General features: G+C 37.9%; 2 protein-coding genes across 10 annotated transcripts in view; one reads left to right on the forward strand and one right to left on the reverse strand.

Annotated features, from left to right (window-relative positions):
- Positions 1-6,434, forward strand: part of NFE2L2 (nuclear factor, erythroid 2 like 2) — an 83,184-nt gene extending 76,750 nt beyond the window's left edge. For all 6 annotated transcript variants that reach the window (XM_023529196.1, XM_011356966.2, XM_011356976.2 and 3 more), the window contains 4 exons: positions 2,449-2,715; positions 3,384-3,473; positions 4,122-4,313; positions 4,729-6,434. In XM_023529196.1, coding sequence (XP_023384964.1) covers positions 2,452-2,715; positions 3,384-3,473; positions 4,122-4,313; positions 4,729-5,955 — 1,773 coding nt within the window. In that variant the 5' untranslated portion in view covers positions 2,449-2,451 and the 3' untranslated portion in view covers positions 5,956-6,434. The remainder of the gene's footprint in view (positions 1-2,448; positions 2,716-3,383; positions 3,474-4,121; positions 4,314-4,728) is intronic.
- A 4,482-nt stretch (positions 6,435-10,916) lies between these two features.
- On the reverse strand, positions 10,917-20,615 carry HNRNPA3 (heterogeneous nuclear ribonucleoprotein A3). Of its 4 annotated transcripts, none has more exons than XM_011356932.2 (11): positions 20,516-20,615; positions 18,314-18,436; positions 18,080-18,226; positions 17,787-17,997; positions 17,389-17,478; positions 17,210-17,305; positions 17,037-17,114; positions 16,396-16,542; positions 15,424-15,549; positions 15,263-15,329; positions 10,917-15,170 (listed from the first exon to the last, which is right to left on the reverse strand). In XM_011356932.2, exons 1-10 carry the CDS (start codon positions 20,519-20,521, stop codon positions 15,277-15,279), a joined length of 1,077 nt encoding a protein of 358 aa, XP_011355234.1. In that variant the 5' UTR covers positions 20,522-20,615; the 3' UTR covers positions 10,917-15,170; positions 15,263-15,276. The 4 variants fall into 4 exon arrangements, with proteins under 4 accessions (XP_011355234.1, XP_011355215.1, XP_011355243.1 ...); XM_011356913.2 differs by having other exon boundaries at positions 20,450-20,601; XM_011356941.2 differs by having other exon boundaries at positions 11,207-12,518.
- Positions 20,616-22,108: the final 1,493 nt, after the last annotated feature.

The raw sequence follows: 22,108 nt of genomic DNA on the forward strand, positions 1-22,108 counted from the left end.
ACTAGATACTGGTTTTTATTTTGGGATCTCTTAAGAAAGAGAAGCCTCAGGCATAGGTAGTCTGGGGAAAGTGAGGGAAGGATGTGTCAGAGTAGTCTCCAGGTGCAGGGACAAGCATTTGGGTTTCCCTTTCATCGATCCTGTAAATAGCTCAGTGCACGTTCCACATCACTTTTTGAGATGGGTAGGAACAGGTACTGCCTATTTAGAGACTGGAGTTCTGTTGAGATGCTGAGAGCATGCCTTCCTTTTTCAGTCTTAGTAGGTGCGATAGCTCCAGTTCAGAAAAAAAGCCTAGATAGGATACTCTGCTTTATCTAGATTCCCAAGAAGATACAGCCCAACCTAACTGCAATTTTAAAGTAGGGTTCTCTGTACCCTAGGCCTTTCTCTTTCATATGACCCTTCGGTAAACATGCCCATTAAAATGGAAACAAATCATTTTAAAAATGGGAATTATTCTCATGCTTTATTTCAGTGGGGGATCCCCTTGAGAACATAGCCATGAATGCTTCTATGGTTGCTATTTTGTTGGTTGCTATTTGTTGCTTGTGGTCAAGAAAATGATCCAGGTGACATATGCTTAATCCGGCCTTCTATAAACTGGTCACTTCTTTATACCATCAAGATCTTAAGACAAAGTATATGAGACAGTGGATTTTACATCCTGCCCAATTTAGGCCAATGATCAGATTATATATTTTTAGAGTAGGGTAGTGGTTTAAAAAGCAAGAGTCCATGATTGAGGCTGCCGCATATGTATCCCTGTTCAGCCACTTTCTAGTGGTCTCCCTTCTAAACCTTGTAGTTCTTATCTGTAAAATAGTGATATATATTTATGTGGTTGTTTTGAGGATTAGTTTATATATCTAAAGCACTTAGAATAATGCTTGGCATATAAAAGCTCTCAATAGATGTTGGTTTAAACACAGATATACCCTAGCCAGTTTTAGAGCTACAGGTGTTGCTTTAAACTCTACCTACTCTGTGTGCTTTACATACTGTATGTTATACTGCTCAGGCTAGAATGATGATGAATCCCCATGAGCAAGGTTTCATAGCATTTAAGATCCCAACACCAATTTTCAGTCAGGGCTAGAGATGGCCTCTGCTATCCAGCTAGCTGCCAAAAGCTGCCTCTAGGCTGGGTGGCCTACTCCTCCTCTGTTGGGTAAAAATAGCTTGACTGCTCACTGAAGCAAACTGAAGCAACAACCATGTTATTTTTGTCCTTGGGAGGCTGATATTAGGAGAGCTCTAGACATACTGGGCCAGCCTGGTGCTGCCAGCCGTCATCAGAACCAAAATACAAAGTTTGATTCTGTGCACGCTGTCTCCTGGTTGTCAGGCCTCAACTCCTTTTCCCTCTGTGTCTTGCTTTCTCCACTCAATTTGATTTTGTTTTCAATATATCATGATTTATTAAGTGGAAACTGACTTATATTTCCCACTCATTTTATAAGTTTCCAAAAACTAAAGTTATAAATCAGAAAAACTGGTTTTGACACATTTGTGTGTTTATGAAAATCTGGATGGACTTGGTACCTAGGCCTAGCCTTGTTGTATAAATCAAAATAGCCATTTTCTCCTTATAAGATTCTCCCATTATCTTAAAACTTAGCATCTTCTATCCTTTCCTGGAGCCATGTTTTTTTGTTTTTAAGATTTGAGATTTAAAGTATTTATGATTTCTCAGGAGTGAATCTAATGGGCACCACTCCTTTCCCAACTCTTGGTAGACAACAAGCAACCTCTTGCTCCACCCACATGTGACAAGATTACCATGAGCTATGACTTTTCTAACCAGTTTGCCAGTTTGTTCATGCTTCAAGAGACAAAATTTAAGTCATTGTGAAATTGTTTTAGTGAGCCACAGAGGCAGTAGCATGAAATGATGACGAAAAGATAAACCAATGTAGGAAAAACCAAAAGAATGGCGCTATTTTACAACTGCTAGACTAACAATTTAACTTGAGGTTTTCCTCCTCTTCTGTAAACTGGACATTTGCTGAGCAAGTTTAGAAAAAATTCTGTGTGTTCGATCATGTTTTCCAAATCCCTTTTCTGATAATAAACCAGCGGCTTTAAGTGCTTGCTCTAATTTCTGTTTCCCATTAAACAAGTGTGGAGTCTTTCAATTCAAGAACCATAATGTGAAACATTTGTTAACTTTGCTGTTTAGTGACCTCTGCCCAGACCTGGTCGCTAATAATCTAAGTAATTAGAGATTAGGATGGATGACTGTGTTTGTAGTTTTTTGTTTTTTTTAATGAATAGATTGAGTGGAATTAACTGTGCCCTTCCAGAACATTGGATCTCTGTCTCCATTCAGAATCGGGTTGTAATTCCTCGCCCCCATCATCAATGGCATAAAGTAAATTATGCGGAATCTGCCATTTTAAAACCATCTTAACTATGGTCTCTCTCTTCTTTTTGTTTTGCACATAGGACATGGACTTGATTGACATACTTTGGAGGCAAGATATAGATCTTGGGGTGAGTAGAGAAGTATTTGACTTTAGTCAACGACAGAAGGAGCATGAGCTTGAAAAACAGAAAAAACTTGAAAAGGAAAGACAAGAACAACTCCAAAAGGAGCAGGAGAAAGCCTTTTTTGCCCAGTTACAACTAGACGAAGAGACAGGAGAATTCCTCCCCATTCAGCCAGCCCAGCACATCCTGTCAGAAACCAGTGGATCTGACAACTACTCCCAGGTATGGAGTACTTAGTTCTTATGCAGGTGTATGGCAGGGTTTAAGGAAAGAACATTAACCCAGGAGTTAAAACGTCTGGATGAGTTCCAGTTTTGCCTTTTGCTGCCTTCACAAACTGTATCATGTCACTTTCCCAACCTCAGCCTCCTGATGAGTTCAGTACCTGACTGACTTACCTCACAGAGTTTATTAGGATTAGGACATAAATTAGATGAGCTTTGTATGTTATAGAAACATCATAAAAGGATCAAGCAGCAGCTGTGGTGGCAATAGTGGAACTAGTAGGTACGGATGATGTACGGCACTAACTGGCAGGCATTGTGGACTGTTCTAAAGCACTTGACATATATTGATTGATTTATCAGTATAACAACTATATGAATTAGGTACCATTATCCTCATCTTATCTACAAATGAGCATCTGAAGCTTAAAGATGTTAAATAACTTGCCCAGAGCACTCAAGAAATTGGGGGAGCCAATTTGAACACAGATGATCTGGTTCAATTAATTCTGTGCTCTTAACCACGACACTAACCTAATTTCTGAAATACAAGAAATATTTACTTAACCAGATAGTGAACATTTTAAGAACACTGATCATGAACCTTTAGCTGGGAATGGAACATTAAATCATTGTTTTTCCTTTATGTCTTTCTCTTTTATCCAGGTTGCCCACATTCCCAAACCAGATGCTCTGTACTTCGATGACTGCATGCAGCTTTTGGCAGAGACATTCCCATTTGTAGATGACGATGAGGTATAACATTTGATTCATAGCAAAACTCCATAGCTACATCTAATCCATCCTTTATGGGTCCTTTCAATGTCTCCATTTTTAAAAAAAATGAAAAACATGTATCAGGAGGAAATTTTGTCAATGAAGCCTTAACCTGTACATAATTTTACAGACCCCCTCACAATACAAAACCCCAAACATTAACTACTGCATAGCCAGAAGCAGCATGGATCAGCCTAACCATGGAAACAAGTAACTCATTTGTTATAGGCACTAAAAAATAATTTTGATGAGTAAAGAGCAACCTGGGTAATGCACCAGAAACTGGCTTAATTAACAATTTTAATAAACGTACTGTGTTTGAAGCACTATATGAGGTATTATATAAAGAAATACAAGTTAAATCCTAAAGATTGTTCTTACCTATTTTGAAGTTTGCCTTCAAATGCACAAGATCAAACAAACCAGTAGATAAAGAGTAAATTTGGAGTCAGTTGGGTAAGAAGAAAAGATATTTCATTATACAGAAATAGAGGTATTAAATAGTTTTAAGTAGAGGAATACAGAACTGAAGCCAGTTCCAACTTAAGGTGTTGTGATGGTGCCTTGGAGTGTACTCATCCACTGTTGGTAGCAGACTCATGTAGATAAATGCCTTGTCAATTTTAGGTTTCTTCAGCTACGTTTCAGCCACTTGTTCCTGATATTCCCAGCCACATCGAGAGCCCAGTCTTCACTGCTCCTAATCAGACTCAGTCACCTGAACCTGTTGTCCTTCAGCTAACCAGTGCCGATTTAGATAATATGCAGCAGGACATTGAGCAAGTTTGGGAGGAGCTATTATCCATTCCAGAATTACAGGTAACTAAGATCTAATATTATAAATACCAAAGATGCTATTTATATTCAGTACTTTTAGTCATTCCAGTTATTATTTATGTGCCACCTACTTTAGGAAGGATTAGAGGGTGCTGTTAAATTAGTCATGAGAACTGCCCATGCTCACTTAAGTACAGTCTTGTTAGTTACCATGAGCTGGATGTATTGAGGATAGATCAAGTTATAAACATGAAGTCTGATCTCGGAACTCTGAAAATAATACAGATGCTTTAGGCATAAAGATCTGTCGGAAATGGGAATTATCTCTGAATTATAGAAGAGGTAAGCTTGGAGATAATGGGGGTGGGGACAGTTTTTACCTTCAGATACAGAGTATCATCAGCTGTTAAAAATATTTAACTTTGATTTACATAGTATAAACGTCTCTTCCATACAGTGTCTTAATATTCAAAATTTCAAGCTGGTTGAGAGCAGCACGGTTCCAAGTCCAGAAACCAAACTGACAGAAATTGGCAACAGTTATCATTTCTACTCCTCAGTACCCCCACTGGAAAAAGAAGTAGGTAACGGCAGTCCACATTTTCTCAGTACTTTTGAGGATTCCTTCAGCAGCATCCTCTCCACAGAAGACCCCAACCAGCTGACAGTGAACTCACCAAATTCAAATGCCACAACAAACATAGATTTTGGTGATGAATTTTATTCTGCTTTCATAGCAGAGCCCAGTGTCATCAACAGCATGTCCTCTTCTACTTTCAGCCAGTCACTCTCTGAACTTCTAAATGGGCCCATTGATGTTTCTGATCTATCACTTTGTAAAGCCTTCAACCAAAACCACCCTGAAAGCACAACAGAATTCAATGATTCTGACTCTGGCATTTCACTGAACAGAAGTCCCAGCATGGCATCCCCAGAACACTCAGTGGAATCTTCTGTCTATGGAGACACACCACTTGGCTTCAGTGATTCCGAAATGGAAGAGATAGATAGTGCCCCTGGAAGTGTCAAACAGAATGGTCCTAAAACACAGCCAGTACAGTCTTCTGAGGATGCAGCCCGACCCCTGTCACCGTCTCGGGGGCACAGTGCTCCAGCACATGATGCCCAGTGCGAAAGTACACCCAAGAAAGAACTGCCTCTAAGTCCTGGTCATCGCAAAACCCCATTCACAAAAGACAAACATTCAAGCCGCTTGGAGGCTCATCTAACAAGAGATGAGCTAAGGGCAAAAGCTCTCCATATCCCATTCCCTGTAGAAAAAATCATTAACCTCCCTGTTGATGACTTCAATGAAATGATGTCCAAGGAACAATTCAATGAGGCTCAACTTGCATTAATTCGAGATATACGTAGGAGGGGTAAGAATAAAGTGGCTGCTCAGAATTGCAGAAAAAGAAAACTGGAAAACATAGTGGAACTGGAGCAAGATTTGGATCATTTAAAAGATGAAAAAGAAAAATTGCTCAAAGAAAAAGGAGAAAATGACAGAACTCTCCATCTACTGAAAAAACAACTCAGCACCTTGTATCTCGAAGTCTTCAGCATGCTACGGGATGAAGATGGAAAACCTTACTCTCCTAGTGAATACTCCCTGCAGCAAACAAGAGATGGCAATGTATTCCTTGTTCCCAAGAGTAAGAAGCCAGATGTTAAGAAAAACTAGATTTGGGAGGCCTTGACATTTTCTGAGATAGTGGGTTTTTCTTTTTTGTACTGTTATACTAAGTTCCTACTGTGATGTGAAATGCAGAAATATACTTTATAAGTAATTCTATGCAAAATTATAGTCAAACTAGTATAGAAAATAATATAAAACTTTAAGAAGCATTAAAATAAGTTGTCAGTATGCTGAAATCAGTTTCACTTTAACTGCAAACTTAATTTCTTAGTACACCATACATTCTATATACATGTAAATACTACAAAAACTTCTTATATTCTTATCTCATTTGTTACATCCATAGATTTATATGTTTTGACATCTGGCTAAAAGCAAATTATTGCAAAACTAACCACTATGTACTTTTTTATAAATACTGTATGGAAAAAAAAATGGCATTTTTTTTATATGAAATTGTTTAGCTCTGGTTAAAAAATTAGTTGGAAAGCTGGTACTAATAAAGGAATATTGTGATTGTTAAATCTTTTCTTTGCAATTCATGAGTTTATTCACAGTATTTTCCAGGACATTAATATTACATACAACATATTTAGGTGATATGCATTTTCAGAATGTTTTGATATGTTTTTTATATTAAAATTCTGGTGCTAGAGACACAGAAAAATAAAATATACCAAGAAGATATTTTATCACTTCAACAGGTGGTACATCTCAAAGATGTTCTATGCTACACTGCCAGAAAGAGGATTAGGAAGACCAGTAAAAAGGAAGCATTGTAATTTAAAATAGGTTGTAAATAGGAAAAGCCTTATTGAGGTGGCAACATTTGAAGGTGTGGGAAACCCATGGTGTTAAGAATATTTCAGACTGAACTCAAGTTCAAAGACTCAGGCCTGTTTCAGAAGGACTATATGGTTGAAAATGGAGAGGGAGGAAAAGGGTGGGTGGGTAGAGGAGTGGAACATGTAACTGCTTTGTTAAGCCTTAAGGACTTTGGCTTTCACATAGCAAAGTTGGGGAGTTATTGAAGGTGTTAAGGGTAACATCTGATAAAGTCTCCTCTGCCTCGTGTTGAGAATAGTCTAGAAGATAATGGTGGGAGCACGGAGACCCATGGGGAGGCTCTGCAATATTCACATGGGACACGGTGTCTTTGTCTAGGGTGAAAGCAGTAGTAGTGAGAAGGAACTGGATTCTGCATGTTTCAAAGGTAGAACTAAAAGGATTTTAACAATGGATGTGGGGTGAAGGTGGAGTCAGGGCTTGAACATCTTTAAGAACTGAGGTGCCCACAGATGGAGACTGGTTAGAGGGAGATCTAGGTGGGAAAATCGGTTCACTTTGGAACATGTTAAACATGTAAATAGTAAGTACAAAGTCAAGGCCCCACAAAACTGAAAATCTGCATGCTGCCCAACAAACCATTTACAGCATTGAGTCACTACTACTCTACCTAATCCAATGTTTGTCTTCAAGTTTTGTTTTTTAAGTGGAGAAAGGGAGATTCATCTGAAAGTTAAACATGTTTAGAATAACCACTGTGTGCAAATGATTCACTGAGCATCCTATTACTGTTAGCAATACAGTAGAGGTCCACTGGGCCTAGAGCCAGTTCACCTGGGCTTGCTGCTGCCACTTTCCTAGAATGACCTTCAAACTCAATCAGGCTTGTTTCATCTGTAAAGCAAGAATTTTGTTACTCCACAAAAAATACTGTACCTAGCACAATGGGCATTTCCTCATTTTCTTGAGCTTTAGGATGCCTTTTGGTTGCACACAAAACTAAAGCCAAATTAGCTTAGTGAGAATTTGACTCATGACTGGAAAGCTCCATGTTGAAAATGACTTAAAGCAGAGGTCCCCAACCCCCAAGCCATGGACAGGTACTGGTTTGTGACCTGAAGAAGGTGGGCCACACAGGTGAGCAGCAAGTGAGTGAAGCAGCTGTTCTCCAGCACTAGCATCACCACCTCAGATCATCAAGCATTAGATTCTTACAGGAGTACCAGTGCCTGGTACCAAAAAGGTTGCAGACCACTAGCATTCAAATGTGGTGATTCCACTGCTGGCCTTCCTAATGTGGTCAGGCATTTCCTCCTGTAGTGGTGGTTAGAGCAAGCCCTGCAGGAGATAGGACTTTTCTGACCAACCTCAGGACAAAAAGTTTGAAGAGTGCCCCACCCTAAAATTATGGGTGGGGCTTGGGGTGGTGTCTATTACCAGCAGCCCCGTCAGGAGCACCTGGAATTGGCCTGCAACTACAACGGAAAGCACTGCTAGGCTGACCAGACTTCCACTAGCTTGACAGCAGATGCCTTTGTTCACATGCATTTTTTGAAGTAGTCAAATTTTTCAAAATACTTTGCCAAGTTCATTCAAGATGACTATCATAGAGATCTTACAGAAACCTAAAAATTATTTTGAACTACTAGACATATTGTACAAATATTAGAAACAAAAACAATTTACATACAAGCATTTCTCATTTTGTTCTTCACAGATGTTTTATAAACTGAATTCCCTTTACCAAAGATTATGACTTGCTTTATTGCGGTGCTGTGGAACCGAGCCAGGGTCTTGGAGGTCTGCCTGTATAACAAAACCAACTTAACCTATGACTTAAAAGTTTTCATCTCTTGTTCTGGATTTGAAATATAAGATCCGTGTCCCTCACACTAAATTTGGTTATCCAATTGTTAAACCTCACCTGAACTGTGATTTTAAAATATATCTATGGTTTACACTGACTTATAAAGCATCTTATTAAACTTTAATCGCATGATACATGTTATATAAAACATTTTCTTGCTGAGATTTCTCAAGCCCATTCTTGAGACAGCCCATACCCACACTTCTGCTTTTAAGCCTCAGAACATATACAATTCTCATTCCTATTTTAATTATCAGGGCAGTTTCAGTTTTCAGTTGATGCTGTGTAATACTTTTTGACAAATGGAAAAATGTAGAGACCATAAAAACTTTTAGTCAGTGTTTGTGTAGGAAAAAACTGAGACACTGGCATAATTAACTTTATTATCACCCATTAAAACTTTAGATATGCTTCAGAACATTAAGAATACAGTACTCATGATTACCAAAAATACTATTTTTAGGGCTAAAGATCCAGACACTAAGTTAAGCTCTTTAATTCCATTATATTTAATCTTCAGACTCAATGAGGGTATTATCTCCATTGTACAAAAGGAGTTAGGTAAAAAGTTTTTAATCAGGATAGAATTTAGGTCAGGATTTTGACTGGGAGAATGTTAATTTTCACTAACATTTAGTGAAATCAAAACTCCTTCAATATCACAGCAAACTATGGTATTCAAAATTCGTGACTGTCATTAAAATCACATCAGATTACTGTTGCCACCAAGTATCTCAAAATACATCTCTTCAAAGTTAGAAGTTAGACCCACCACTAACCTCATTTAATGTTTAAAGCACACGCTAAACCAAATTTAATATTTTGTAACTTTTCAATGTTTAATTCTACGTATTTAATGCATATGAATTCATTCTAAGGGGTCAGTTGGCATCACTAAACCACCGAAGGGGAACATGATATAAAAAGCAAGCTCCAAGCAACCTGCTCAAGTTCATGATACTTAAGTTCTGTACTCAAATTTTTTACTGATACGCATTTTTTTCTAGTACCTATTAAATAAGGATGGAAAAAACTGATATTAAATACAAATAGAAAATTCACTTCTTTTGATGTAAACATATTTTAAAGGATGTTAAGTTTTCCCAACATGAGAATGCGTGTACTGATTTTTAATAATGAATTACCTTTAACTTTCAGATATAGCTAGTTAACACTTGTAGAATTTTCATCTGACTACAAGCCCGTTAACTATTAATTTTAATGGCTATATAAATGTAACTTAGCCACTTCCTTTTAAAATATTTTAACGCTGTCAACACCCGTGTAGTTAACTTCCCATTACTATTAAATTTTAATAGTTCAGTAAGGGTAAATTCCTATTTCCTAGCTTTCAGGACTCTGCCCACTTAACTCTCCCACATGAATAGTAAACACACATTTGCCATTACCTGTCTTTGAAAACGTGATAGGTAGAAATGGTGTATTTTACTATTACCTTACTCTCTCCTAACCTTTGGTACTTTCTATTTAATTCTAAGTTATATTGACCTAATATACTGACAGGATCCCACTTTTGCAAAAAACACTGATCTTCGAAAAACTGGTCTATGATGAGTACAAGAAAGAGTCCAATTTATCTTGTTGCCTAAATATTTTGCAGTTTAACAATGTATTTTTGTTTTAAGTAAATATATTTATTTTGGTAGAAATGAAATCTACTCTTGCCATGAGTTATTCTGATTCAATAAACTGGAATTACAAGCTGCAGAATATGAAACCACTACACACACATTCTGAAACCAGTGTTGAATACAAGCATGTTATAATCCTGTTAACAGCTAAAAATACCCAAGGCTTCAACTCACAATTTACCTTAACGTTTTTAACTATTAATGCTAAAAATCCTAATACTTGTTACAAAAAATTTCAAAATCACAATGATCAAAAACCCTGCCTCATAAACCTACCAAGATTACTCTTCCCTTGATTCAAATTGCAGCACTGTAGTTTTGACTACTTGATTTCATGAAAGCTTTTTCCAACCCATCCTCACAGCACCAAAATATTCAACCAATGCCTTTAACATCTAGAAAGCTTTCATACTTCTCCCCAATTTTCACTTATCCTTACCTACACCGCAAGTAAGATTCCTCACTTATCACCCAAGATCTCATATATTGTCCTTTAAGACTGAAACCTTTTAGTTGCATTTTCTAAGATTTTCTTCCCACGCCTATTTCCCATTGAATAGAATCCATTCTTTAAATCAACTGACATGTAAGAGCTCATTCCAAGTTTCCTGTTATTTTATTACTAGTAAAGTATGTAATAGTCACCTATATATAGCATTTAAGTTACATGAACATTGTGAAGTGACAAAACAACACACACATTTCTAAAAATATTTTAATGAAAAAGTTATCTTTCTGTAAACATTTCATTATACCACAAATGAAACATTTTAATCCATTACAGGCCACCTCAAGTCAGAAAACATTTGAAACTTAAAATTTTGAATACTTATATATAGGCTAACAATCCTTACATTACCCCTGCACATTAGCATGCTTATCCCCTTTGTGACATCAATTACTGGAACCCCAAGAGATACTGTCATTAACTAGCAATGTTTCAAATTGTTTGACTTCTATACTGAAACTCAGAAAACCAAACTTATTTCAATTGGTTGCTGAACTAATGGGTCTTTATTACCAAATTTTCTTCTTTAGAACATGAATGTAAAAAAAAAAAGATTTTTGAAGAAACAGTGTATAGCAAGCAATAACCTCTTGAGTTGCTTTGACAAAATCAGTTGTTTGCCTTGGCTACTTCCCTATGAATGTCGTCCTTTTATTTACTGGTACCATGACTTTAAGAGAATATTCTTCAGAAATGACAGTGGGACTACATTTAAATAAAATCACTTTATTACCAAAAGAAATGAGTTGGACTGGAAAGAACGATGCCTTTAAAAAAGGAAAATGCTTCCTATTTTAGGAAATCTGCCTCACTAAACCCATGTTAAGAAAATTTACCAAAGGCCAATTATCTTGTTCAACACTTCATTCTATTGGTGATGTGCAGAAATTCAGTCCTGATTTAAACAGAGCCAACCAGTCATTTTCAGAGAATTAAACTCTGGCAAACTTTACATAAGAATGTCATTTATAATTTAGAAACTAGTTTTAAGCATTTATCTACCAAATGCCTTTAAAAAAAAAAGTGAATTAACATCAAATTTCAATTTTTAACAAGCCCTTTTTAAAGGGGCAACAATAGCCCTTATGAAACCAGCAAGTGAACTAATAGTTTATTCTTTGGGAAAAATTGTCTTTTAAAAAGGAGCATTCTAAGGCCATGCCACTCTGAATGTGCCGGATCTCATTTGTCTTAAAAAGGAGCATTAATGTAATTAGGCCCCCCTGCTTCTGCTTAATGGGTTTAATGACCCCCCCTTCCGCAAAAAAATAAAACCCCAAGGTATTCTTAGTCCAAATAATCTCCTGATCTTACATATGAGGCCACTTGAACAAAGACCATTTTTATGTATCATCTGGCAATTTAAAAAGTTCACTACAAGGTGTTTTTCCTAGAACGAGGACTGACAGCTTAATACTTTTTCACTGCTATAATTAGATCATGCTTATTATAAAAACTTCACAAAATTTGAGGTTACTCCCTTCCTCATCAAAAATTAACTTTTACCCTAAAGACACCAATAATAAATTGTGTACATGAGTCCACATCTCACTCAGGACTGAACTCATGGTTAATGCAGGTTAATTTTTAAAACTTTAAAATGTGTTGGATGTGGTTCCTCTGACCAATTTCACTAATGTATCTAAGTTTTAAAATATGTAATATAAATTTGTAGGGAAACAAATGGTGTCAGCAGGTTTTACTGTGAGCTACAAACCTTACCCAGCCAGAAACCTTCGTATTTAAGATGGTAGGAAAGACATTCCTCATTTAGGCAAGTAGGTTCTCATTCAACCTGCAAATCAAAAAGATTACTCTTACCTTGCTTTACAAAAAATTACTCTTTAATTAGTGAAAAAATTCAAATTCAAGCCTTACCTAATGCTTATTGCCCTTCCTTGCAGGTCTAAATGCTAGACCTAGTGACTGTGGCAACTATCTCTCATTGATGTTCCAAAAGGCGAAGAGCTCCTTCCTGCTAGACTTTCTTCGATATTTCAGTTGTAATAAGCAGATTTAACTAGCTTTTGGAAAGTTGCTCACTATCACCATAGTATCTTATGCCTTCACTTCTCTGTAGTTGATGCTCTTGCTGCTGCCTTGTCCATACTCAAAAGGCTGCTGAAGTCCTGTCTTAGTGAGTCTCCTTTGATCCACACTGTGCTTAAAAAGCACATCTTAGGTCCATTAAAGCTGGTTAAATCGCTCTCCTCATGGCTTACTTTTCCACACTGTTCACAAGAACTAAGCTAATACAACTTATAAACAGGTCACATACAGATTTCACCTGCTTATAGGTTGCAAACATCAACTTACTGAAATTATTTCACTATTAAACTAGTTCCAGAACACAGAAAGATTGTTAACAGTACAATTAACTTCATATGCCATTAAAGGATACTGTCAAGGTTGTGTCAAACAATTCCACAAACATAAAAACAGGAAATGTTAATCTCCCCCATTCCTTCAACCTTTATTATATGAATAAAAGAACTTGAGACAATTTAGCTCAATTTTAATAAAATGTTTCCCAAGCATTTTGACCAGGTACCCAGCTTTAAGTTATAAACATTGACAGTGTCCATTTGTATAACCACACTTGAAATTGTTAAAGACTTAACCATTTTCTAGTATTTTCCTATTGTCTACACTGCTTATTCACATATGTCCATTAACAAATGGTGTGTTGTCTGTTACATTTATTGGTTTGTGAGTGTTTTCTGGAAAACTGCAGTATCTGTGAAGACCGATTTCCATGCTGGCATTGCATGCATCCAAATATTAATGCACAGAGGCACAGAATTAGAGCAACAAGAGAGCAAATGCAAACACTAGCACGCCCCATTCCCCTTTTTATTGCTTGTTTTGCTTAGTACTTCTTAAAACAAAAATAAGAATCTTGAAGTCAATGTTCAACTGCCAAAGAAATAACAGCAGGGCACATACTTAGGGCTCAAATGAAATTGTAAGCAGTAGGCTGGCGCAAAACAGTTGACATTGGTTTATATATATGACCTTAGTATCTAAAATTCTCAACCAGGGTCTTCCAAACAAATTAGCTCATACCAACATGATTTAGATTCAAGCATACACATGGAATAACAGTGTGTTCTTTGGGATTTTGAATAATAACTCAAGACTACGCAAATTTGAATTCAGGTCTTTGGGAAGTGAGAAGCTTGTACTAAGCAACAGTGGTACACGTCTACTGCATTAAGTCATTTGGGACAATTGTACCTAGACTGCCCTTGGTTTCATCCAATACAATGTAGAGGGTACAAACAGTAAAGCATGCCAGCCGGTTAAGGGTTCAACAATGCATGATTTTTATTCTCTTGCTTTGAGAGCTTGTATCAAAAAAATATATTAAACCAAGGAAAAAAAACTGAAGATCTATGGGCCTCTTGTGCTTTAAAAAGGGGGGAGGAAAAAGGTAGCCACTAATTTGCTCAGATATAGCAGGCTTAGTGGTTCTGTATTTTGAAAAGATTCTATGAATGATTTTTAACGTAGGAGGAAAGGGAAAACATCCACTACCCCTCCCTTTCCAGAATTTAAACAGAGGGCAGTAGACATTCTTTACACCCGAATAAACTATGGCAGCAGTTCACATGTGACCAAGGTGAATGTAGAATGGAGATGTTCCAAACACAGCTAGGACTCTCAGCAAAGCTAACACACTAAAATCATGATTACATTTTGAAAGAAAATGCACAAAAACCAAATAGGAATTGAAATTTTTCATTTGAAGGTAAATCTTAACGCTATTAAAGTCACAAATATGCTAATTTAAATACCCAATTCTATTTATCTAAAACACACATTGCAAACATACAAGTATCTATTCTCTCCACATGTCAGAGCCCATTTATTTCATGGTTTGGAAATGGGGAGAATAGATTCCCCTTAACTGCAAGTCAGCAGGTGTTTCTTTACAGTTAACTTTAGCAAAATTCATACAAAATATTAATTAACAATGATCTTCTTTACTTGTTAACTCACAAGGAAACACCTTCAAAACTGCGTTTTGTTAAAGTTTCTGTACTAAAATGTAGAAAAACTGAACTACACAAATATTGAAAAGTTAAAAATTCCTTAATTTTTTATTCCTGGTACCACTACCACAATTTACAGGGCAATATACCTGATGTAATGAAAAGAAAAAGAAAAAGACAAAGCTACAACAGATAAAAGACCTCAGGAATGTACATCTAATTGACACTACATTGCATTAATCAATAGCTGCACTTTTTGCAAACTGTGGCTATGACAGTCCTGAACAAGAAGGGTTTCCTGTTTAAGCTGCAGTAACTTTTCTGACTATGGATCATCGTTCCTTCTGTGGCAGATTTTTACAGTTCCTCTAATGCATTTGGGACGACTGTCTCAAAGTAACCTGCAGCTTTCCTGACAACTCCTCGCTCTCTCTCCTGCTAAGAACTGTAGCCTGTTGAATAATACAGGATAAAAAAATTATTACACTCAGTGAACAGTTCCACATATGCTTTATCATCATAATAAAAATTTAAAGATACCTACCCTTTTCTCAGTTTTTAGAACCTTCTGCTACCATATCCACCACTTCCACCACCAGATCCATAACCACCTGGAAACATACGCAGAGAGTTTTAAAAAAAATATACCTGAGTTTTTAAATTTAAAAGGCAATAATGAATTTTTGATTAAAAAAAATTATTTACCACCATAGGGACTGCCCGAGCTTCTTCCACCAAAACTGCCCCCTCCCTTCATGGGTCCGTAATTTGATTGCTGTTGTCCACTGTAATTTCCAAAATCATTATAGTTCCCACCACCACCATAGTTACCTGAAACGACAAAGGTTTCATTTATGGTTACATCCCTCTTCTAATATATGTACAATTACATCCCTCTTCTAATATATGTACCTATTATCTTTTGACAATCATGGCAACACATTATAATATACATATACATATACACATACATATATACATATATATGCGCAACCCTTTGAAAAAATATTTTACAGAACTACCAAACTCCACCACGAACACACAGGTCCATCAGCAGACCTCAGGCTTGAGTAGGAAAAGAAAAAACACTGGAAGATGGTCTGAAGAATATGTATCTAGATAGCTGCCATGTTGTTTATACCTGATGCCACATTTTAGCACATGTTCTCTCCATACCACTAACACTATTAAAATTGTTAAAGTTTGATTCACAAATTCTGATGCAGTACAACTTTGAAATCAATGACAGAGAAAGTATCCTAAATTGATAATTAAGAAAAACCTTATTGACAACAAAACTCTATATAGTACCATGGAGCAATGATGCAGATTTGCTTGCCGTCTGCAATATATGTGACAGACTCAAAGTACTTTTGTCACTTAGACATCCCATTCATTTTAACATGTCTGTCTGTACATTAAAGTTAAAGTTCCCGTTTCCCAACTTAAAAGTGCCTAGGATTAAGTAAAATTCTGAGATTACGAACACATGCCCATTTAAACTAAAATAGTTGAATACATTCTACCAACTTACTAAATAACCAGCAACGTGCGAAAATTGTCAATTATCTACTGAATATTTTATTTTATACATCATGAAATCTGACCAAATTCCACTTTAATACTTTACATCTGTAATAAAACTATAATGAATATTTAAAACAAGTGAAAACTTACCGCCAAAATTTCCCCCTTCATTGTAACCATCATATCCTCCACCACCATATCCACCACCTTGGTTTCCATATCCTCCTGGTCCTCCACCACCACCACCACCATAGCCTCCTCTACTACTATAACCAGGACCACCGCCATAGTTGCCACCTAAAAAAAAAAAAAATGAGCCACACACACAAAAAAATACATGAGGGTCAAATTATTGAATTCTAGTTTATGTTACATTTAAAACACTGGAAAATAAGCCAATTAGTTGATTTAACACTAAAGCCTGGCAACACCTGATTAATAGAACCCCAAGAGTCTGGGTAGTAACAATTTAAGATGAATGATTAAGATTAAATATCTTGATACTAAAAACTTTTTTTGATGTTTTTAAATTTCGCTAAGGAAAATGATCAACAGTCTCTTCGACAAAGCAAGCTCAGCTACTAATACAACAAATCTTAGCTAAAAATAACTAGCTAATATTAAAGCTTTAGAGAGAAAAAAAATCTAGCCTTCTACATTATTAATATAGCACACTTTATTAAACTGTAAATTCTGGCTAAAACTAGAAAAACTTAAAACAAATAGTTAATTTTCAATAAAGCACAGTAAACAAAGTCAAAACATCAAACATTAATTTTTTAAAAACTTACCATCACCTCCAAATCCATTATATCCACCATCACCTCCTCCATAACTACCTCTGCTGCCACCTCCACCACCATAGCCTCCTGAGGAAAAAGCAAGGTATCAATTAAAAGTGTACATTCCACTTACCAATAAATTTTAGGTAGACATGTACTTAAAAATAAGATAACCATCCTACCTCTTCCACCAAAGTTTCCACCACGGCCAAAGTTACCCCCACCACCTCCAAAGTTTCCTCCACGACCCATAAAGTTGCCAGATCCACCACCACGACCTTTAATACAGGCAAGAAGATCTTTAAGACTCTTACAAATACCACTCACATTTATTGTGTAAGTAATACATGGTCCTACTCACCTCTTTGTGATCCAGCAGACTGCATTTCTTGTTTAGAAAGGGCTTTTTTCACTTCACAATTATGCCCATTAATAGTGTGGTATTTCTGAACTAAATTTTTTTAAATCAAACAAACAAAAGTTACTTGATGGTTGAAAAAGCACATGTATGTTATATCCTTTAGCACTACATAACTCATTAAAATATCAAGATAGGGACTTCTGGAGAGAGATTAGAAAATGTTCTCATGTTAACATTTCTTGAGCCAATGCTGCTTACACAAGTTTAGTCACTTTATGAAAACTAAACAAAATACTTTATATGCTATTATGCACAATGTAAAATTATAAAAAATTTAGCAAATTTAGTGTAGAAAAGTCATTTCTGCTTTCTCGTTCACGTTCTGATAAACTACTTACCAACAATTTTATCAACTGTATCATGATCATCAAAAGTTACAAAAGCAAATCCTCTTTTTTTTCCACTCTGCCTGTCTTCCATAACTTCTATGGTTTCAATCTTGCCATACTTTTCAAAGTAGTCTCTCAAATTATATTCTTCTGTATCTTCTTTAATACCACCAACGAAAATTTTCTTCACTGTTAGATGGGCTCCAGGCTTTACCGAATCCTACAAGTAAAAACTACGTTAAGTAAAAAGAACAAATTTTTACAACAATTTTACGTTATGTAACATGGTATTATTAAAATACCTCTCTAGACACAGCTCTCTTTGGTTCCACTACACGCCCATCAACCTTGTGTGGTCGAGCACACATTGCTGCATCCACCTCTTCAACACAAGAGTATGTCACAAAACCAAACCCCCTGGAACGTTTTGTTTGGGGGTCTCTCATCACCTACAAAATACAAATTTTAAAGCACTGAGACATCTCCACAAATTCTTTACCCCTTAAGAACTTTTTTTTGTTCCTTTAGTAACTTACCACACAATCTGTGAGTGTACCCCATTTTTCAAAATGTTCTCTTAAACTATCATCTGTAGTTTCAAAGCTCAGACCACCAATAAACAGTTTTCTCAACTGCTCTGGTTCCTTCGGATCATGGCCCTGAGAAAACAAACCAATATATTTTAATTATTTCTTTTAGGTGAATTGCTAAGGAAGACCCACAAGCCTTTCTTTAATCAGCTACAAATAAGCTCAATGTTAAATTCTGTACCATTAACACTTTGTCCAATTAAAAAATGGAGCAGGATCACACACATTACACATCAACTCAGTAAAGGAACCAAACTACCAAGAAAATCTATAATCAGCCTCTCAAAGGCCAACATCACAAACTAAATTGAAGTCCAAGGGAATCCTAGAATCAAAAGCCCCTTAATTGTAAACTACAAAAGTACCTGGTAATAGATTATGTCAGATGTTACAACTGAGAAACCATTTTCTAAGAAACCAAAATTATAGAAGTAGTGCTTTTCAACCACGCCAGTTTTTTTCCATGTCTTCTCTACTGTCTACATGCCAACAAGCATTTAATTTTAAACTACAAAACTGTGAGGTATCACTTATAAGTTCTGAGGGGCAAATTTAGAGAAATTCACCGGTTTCAAGCAAATCAACATGTTAAAACAGGTATTCCTCAATAAATGGCCACACCAACACTCCCCTTCCCCAATATAACAAAATCCCTCACGAAACTTGATAGCTTTCTGTACCATCTGTTACAGGTTATGTGCTATGAAAATTACCTATCTGCATTTGTATTGCACAAAATTTCCTAATACAATATTTTATGGGGGGGTCACAAAAAGGACAAATTGGACTTAAGTGTGTGTATATGTATATACTTTATATTACTTGAAAAGAATGTAACACAATAAAACAGAAATTGAGATTTTTTAAACGGGACTGAATTGTTTTACAACTTAAATCAGTTCTTTAAAAAATTACATTAATTGCCACTAACACATGCATTAGGATATCATTCATCCAGTCCTTAAAGGGGCTCACGTTTACATTTTAAGGTCTTCCTGTGATTTCTAAAAGTGGCGACGTTAAGGCATTTAATACGAAGAGACTGTCACATGCTAGAGAAAAAAAGTTAAATGATTAATAGCCTCAAGCATTAATTCAGTTACTCTCATCTGTTCGGTTCTTGGCTAAATGCATTTCATTAGCAACATACAATACTGACTTTAAAAAAAAAGCCATAACCCATATAAAATTCTCTCTCAAGCACACGAAAAATTCAAATGTGGTTGCAGTCCTCTAAAACAAAAATCCAAGAAACTCTAGCCAGAGCCGACCAATCAGAAAATGAGAAAAATGGAGATAAAAAATTTTCCAGTTTCTATTTTACATCCACACTCAAATATTAGTGAGAATGGCGCGAAAATATGTATAATTTTAAGTACTTTAGCAAGAACATCAGGAATAAAAAGCAGCAAACTTTTTCAAAACTTATTTTCAACAGAATGCTGCGAATAAAAGAGCAAGACAGAATTAAATTCTCCACGCCTTAAAGATGTCTGTAAAGCCTAGAACGCGACGGCAGAACTCCAGGAAAAGCAATGCGCCCCAAGCTTAAGAGGCCATTTGCAGCATTTTCTGCTGGGCCGCATCCTCCCTCTTCCTTCCAATCCCCGCGCTCTTTCCTGGTGGCGGAGCGAGACGGCGGCCATTGCGGGCCAATGCGCCATTTCGTAACGCGGCAGCGGATCAATGTCAATGTGGCCGCCGCCCGCCTGCTCGCTCGCCCGGATGTGCCTGCTCGTCCCCTCCCCTCCCCCACCGCCTCTTCTCAACCGCTCCCGCCCAGGCCCGCCATGCCGCTCTCGGACTCGATCCGAAGCCGCGCGGCCGACGGACCAGCTCCCCTCCCGAGGTCTCCTCAGCCACGCCGCACCTCCAAGGAGACACCTGTGCAGCCGAAGGAGAAAGCGAGGAGAGCGAGAGGCCCGGAGGAGGCCTCCCAGGCCCGCTCCCCTCCCCCTCCCATCGCCCGTCTCAACGCAGAGCGCGGGACGGCCGACCCGTCCACCCGGCCTCCCCGCTCCCACCGAGCCAGGCCCCCCACGCCGGCCACTACCCATCAACCCCCCACTCTCCCCCTAATACCTCCTCCCCCCGGCGGCGGCGGCGACGGCCGGAGTCGGGCTGGGGGCGACCGGGCGGCGGTTTTACCTCCATTTTGAGACCGGACTCGCCTCTTCCAACTCGAGTGCAATATGGGACCGAGAGGAAGAGGCGGGACCAATCATCACGTGACGCGCTTTCCGCGCGCCGCCGGTCTGATGGAGGAGGGGCGAGTTAGGAAGGGGCGTGGTCAATTGGGCGCGAAGAGGGACTGGAGGAGCGGGTTGGCGGGCGGAGAGCGGGGGCGTGGCAGGCCGCGGGAGCGCGCGCGCCTCTCCAACTTCCAGGGCGGCACCGCCCTGGCTGCCGTTCGCGCCCTGGCCGCTGAGGGGACGTCAGCTCTGGCTTGGCCAATGGCGAGCGCCCACGTCGGGAGAACGCCTCGTGATCGCGCGTCACCGGAGAAAAAGGCCTTTCCCTTTCTTCTCAGGCTTCTTTCCCCTCCCCCACGTAGGCCTCTCAGTCTCCATTTCCGAATTCTTTCCATTGCGGGTCCCTGAATAAAACCATACTTTCTCTCTTGTACTTAAAAGTCGCAAGAAAGAATTCTTGGCCCCTCGCCGCCTCCTCACATGGTTCCAAATGCCAAGGACCATTTTTTGTGACTGCGACGCCAACTGTGAGGGACCGTACTTAAAATCCCTGCGACACCGCCATTTATGAATCATGGGCACTTTGGAGAGGCCTCACTCACAACGCCGCTGACATACTGAAATTTTACCCCTAACGAGCTGAGGCAGGACTAGCCATGGTCAATTCATTAGGTACTCACTGAACTCAAATCTGTCGGCACTATTTTCTAACACTTTGCTAGTCACTGTGGAAAGAGCTGAAGCAACTTTTCTCACGGGTGGAATTTAAGGACTTGAATGCTTTACAAAACTTTAAAAAGTAGGTATGCTACCTATTCGCGAGCGATTTTTACCTTTGTTTCTAATTGTGTTCTGAAGCATAATGAATGAGATCACTTAAAGAGTTAAAAAAAAATAGAGATGTAATCTTTTCTGGCCTTAAGTAAATGATTTTAAATCTCGACCTGACTGAGCTCCAGTTTTAGTTTTTTTAAAACATAAATAGGGTGAGATTAGGTGATCTCTCCGTGACAGCCGTTAATCTCTGGACTCATGTTAAACAAAGGTACTGATGAAAGTGACCACTGACAAGTCTCCCTATCCTACTAAGAAATGTCCTGTATTTTAATGTGGCAACCCATATCGAAGCTCCTCCCTTGGAAAGATTAGAAATTTAATTATGTTGTAAATAGTTTTTTTTTAAGTTTGTATTAACAAATGGGAAAAGGGTCACAAATGGTCTGCTTAGAGCTTGGGAAAAAGAAGCACATACAAAAAAAAAAAATTGTTAAAGTTTATCTAGTATTGCCCAAGCAGAACAGGTATTTTATTTGGCAGACATGAACAAAAGGTACTCTGTTCCAGGGCAGAAACCAGTCACCAGGCTTTAATATAACTTGAATGAACTAACTCTCCAAATTAGCCTCCTCCTGCTGCTCTAATCACAAGCAAACTGTTGTGTATTCAGCTTATCAAGTACTCCTGATAGCCAATAACAATACTTGAGACTGTTAGGAACATTTATACCTTTAGTGTCTTGTTAACATATCAAGGCTTTCTGAGTTTGATT

The sequence above is a fragment of the Pteropus vampyrus genome, unplaced genomic scaffold (genome assembly GCF_000151845.1).
Source record: "Pteropus vampyrus isolate Shadow unplaced genomic scaffold, Pvam_2.0 Scaffold2, whole genome shotgun sequence".
In the NCBI taxonomy this organism is placed as follows: domain Eukaryota; kingdom Metazoa; phylum Chordata; class Mammalia; order Chiroptera; family Pteropodidae; genus Pteropus; species Pteropus vampyrus.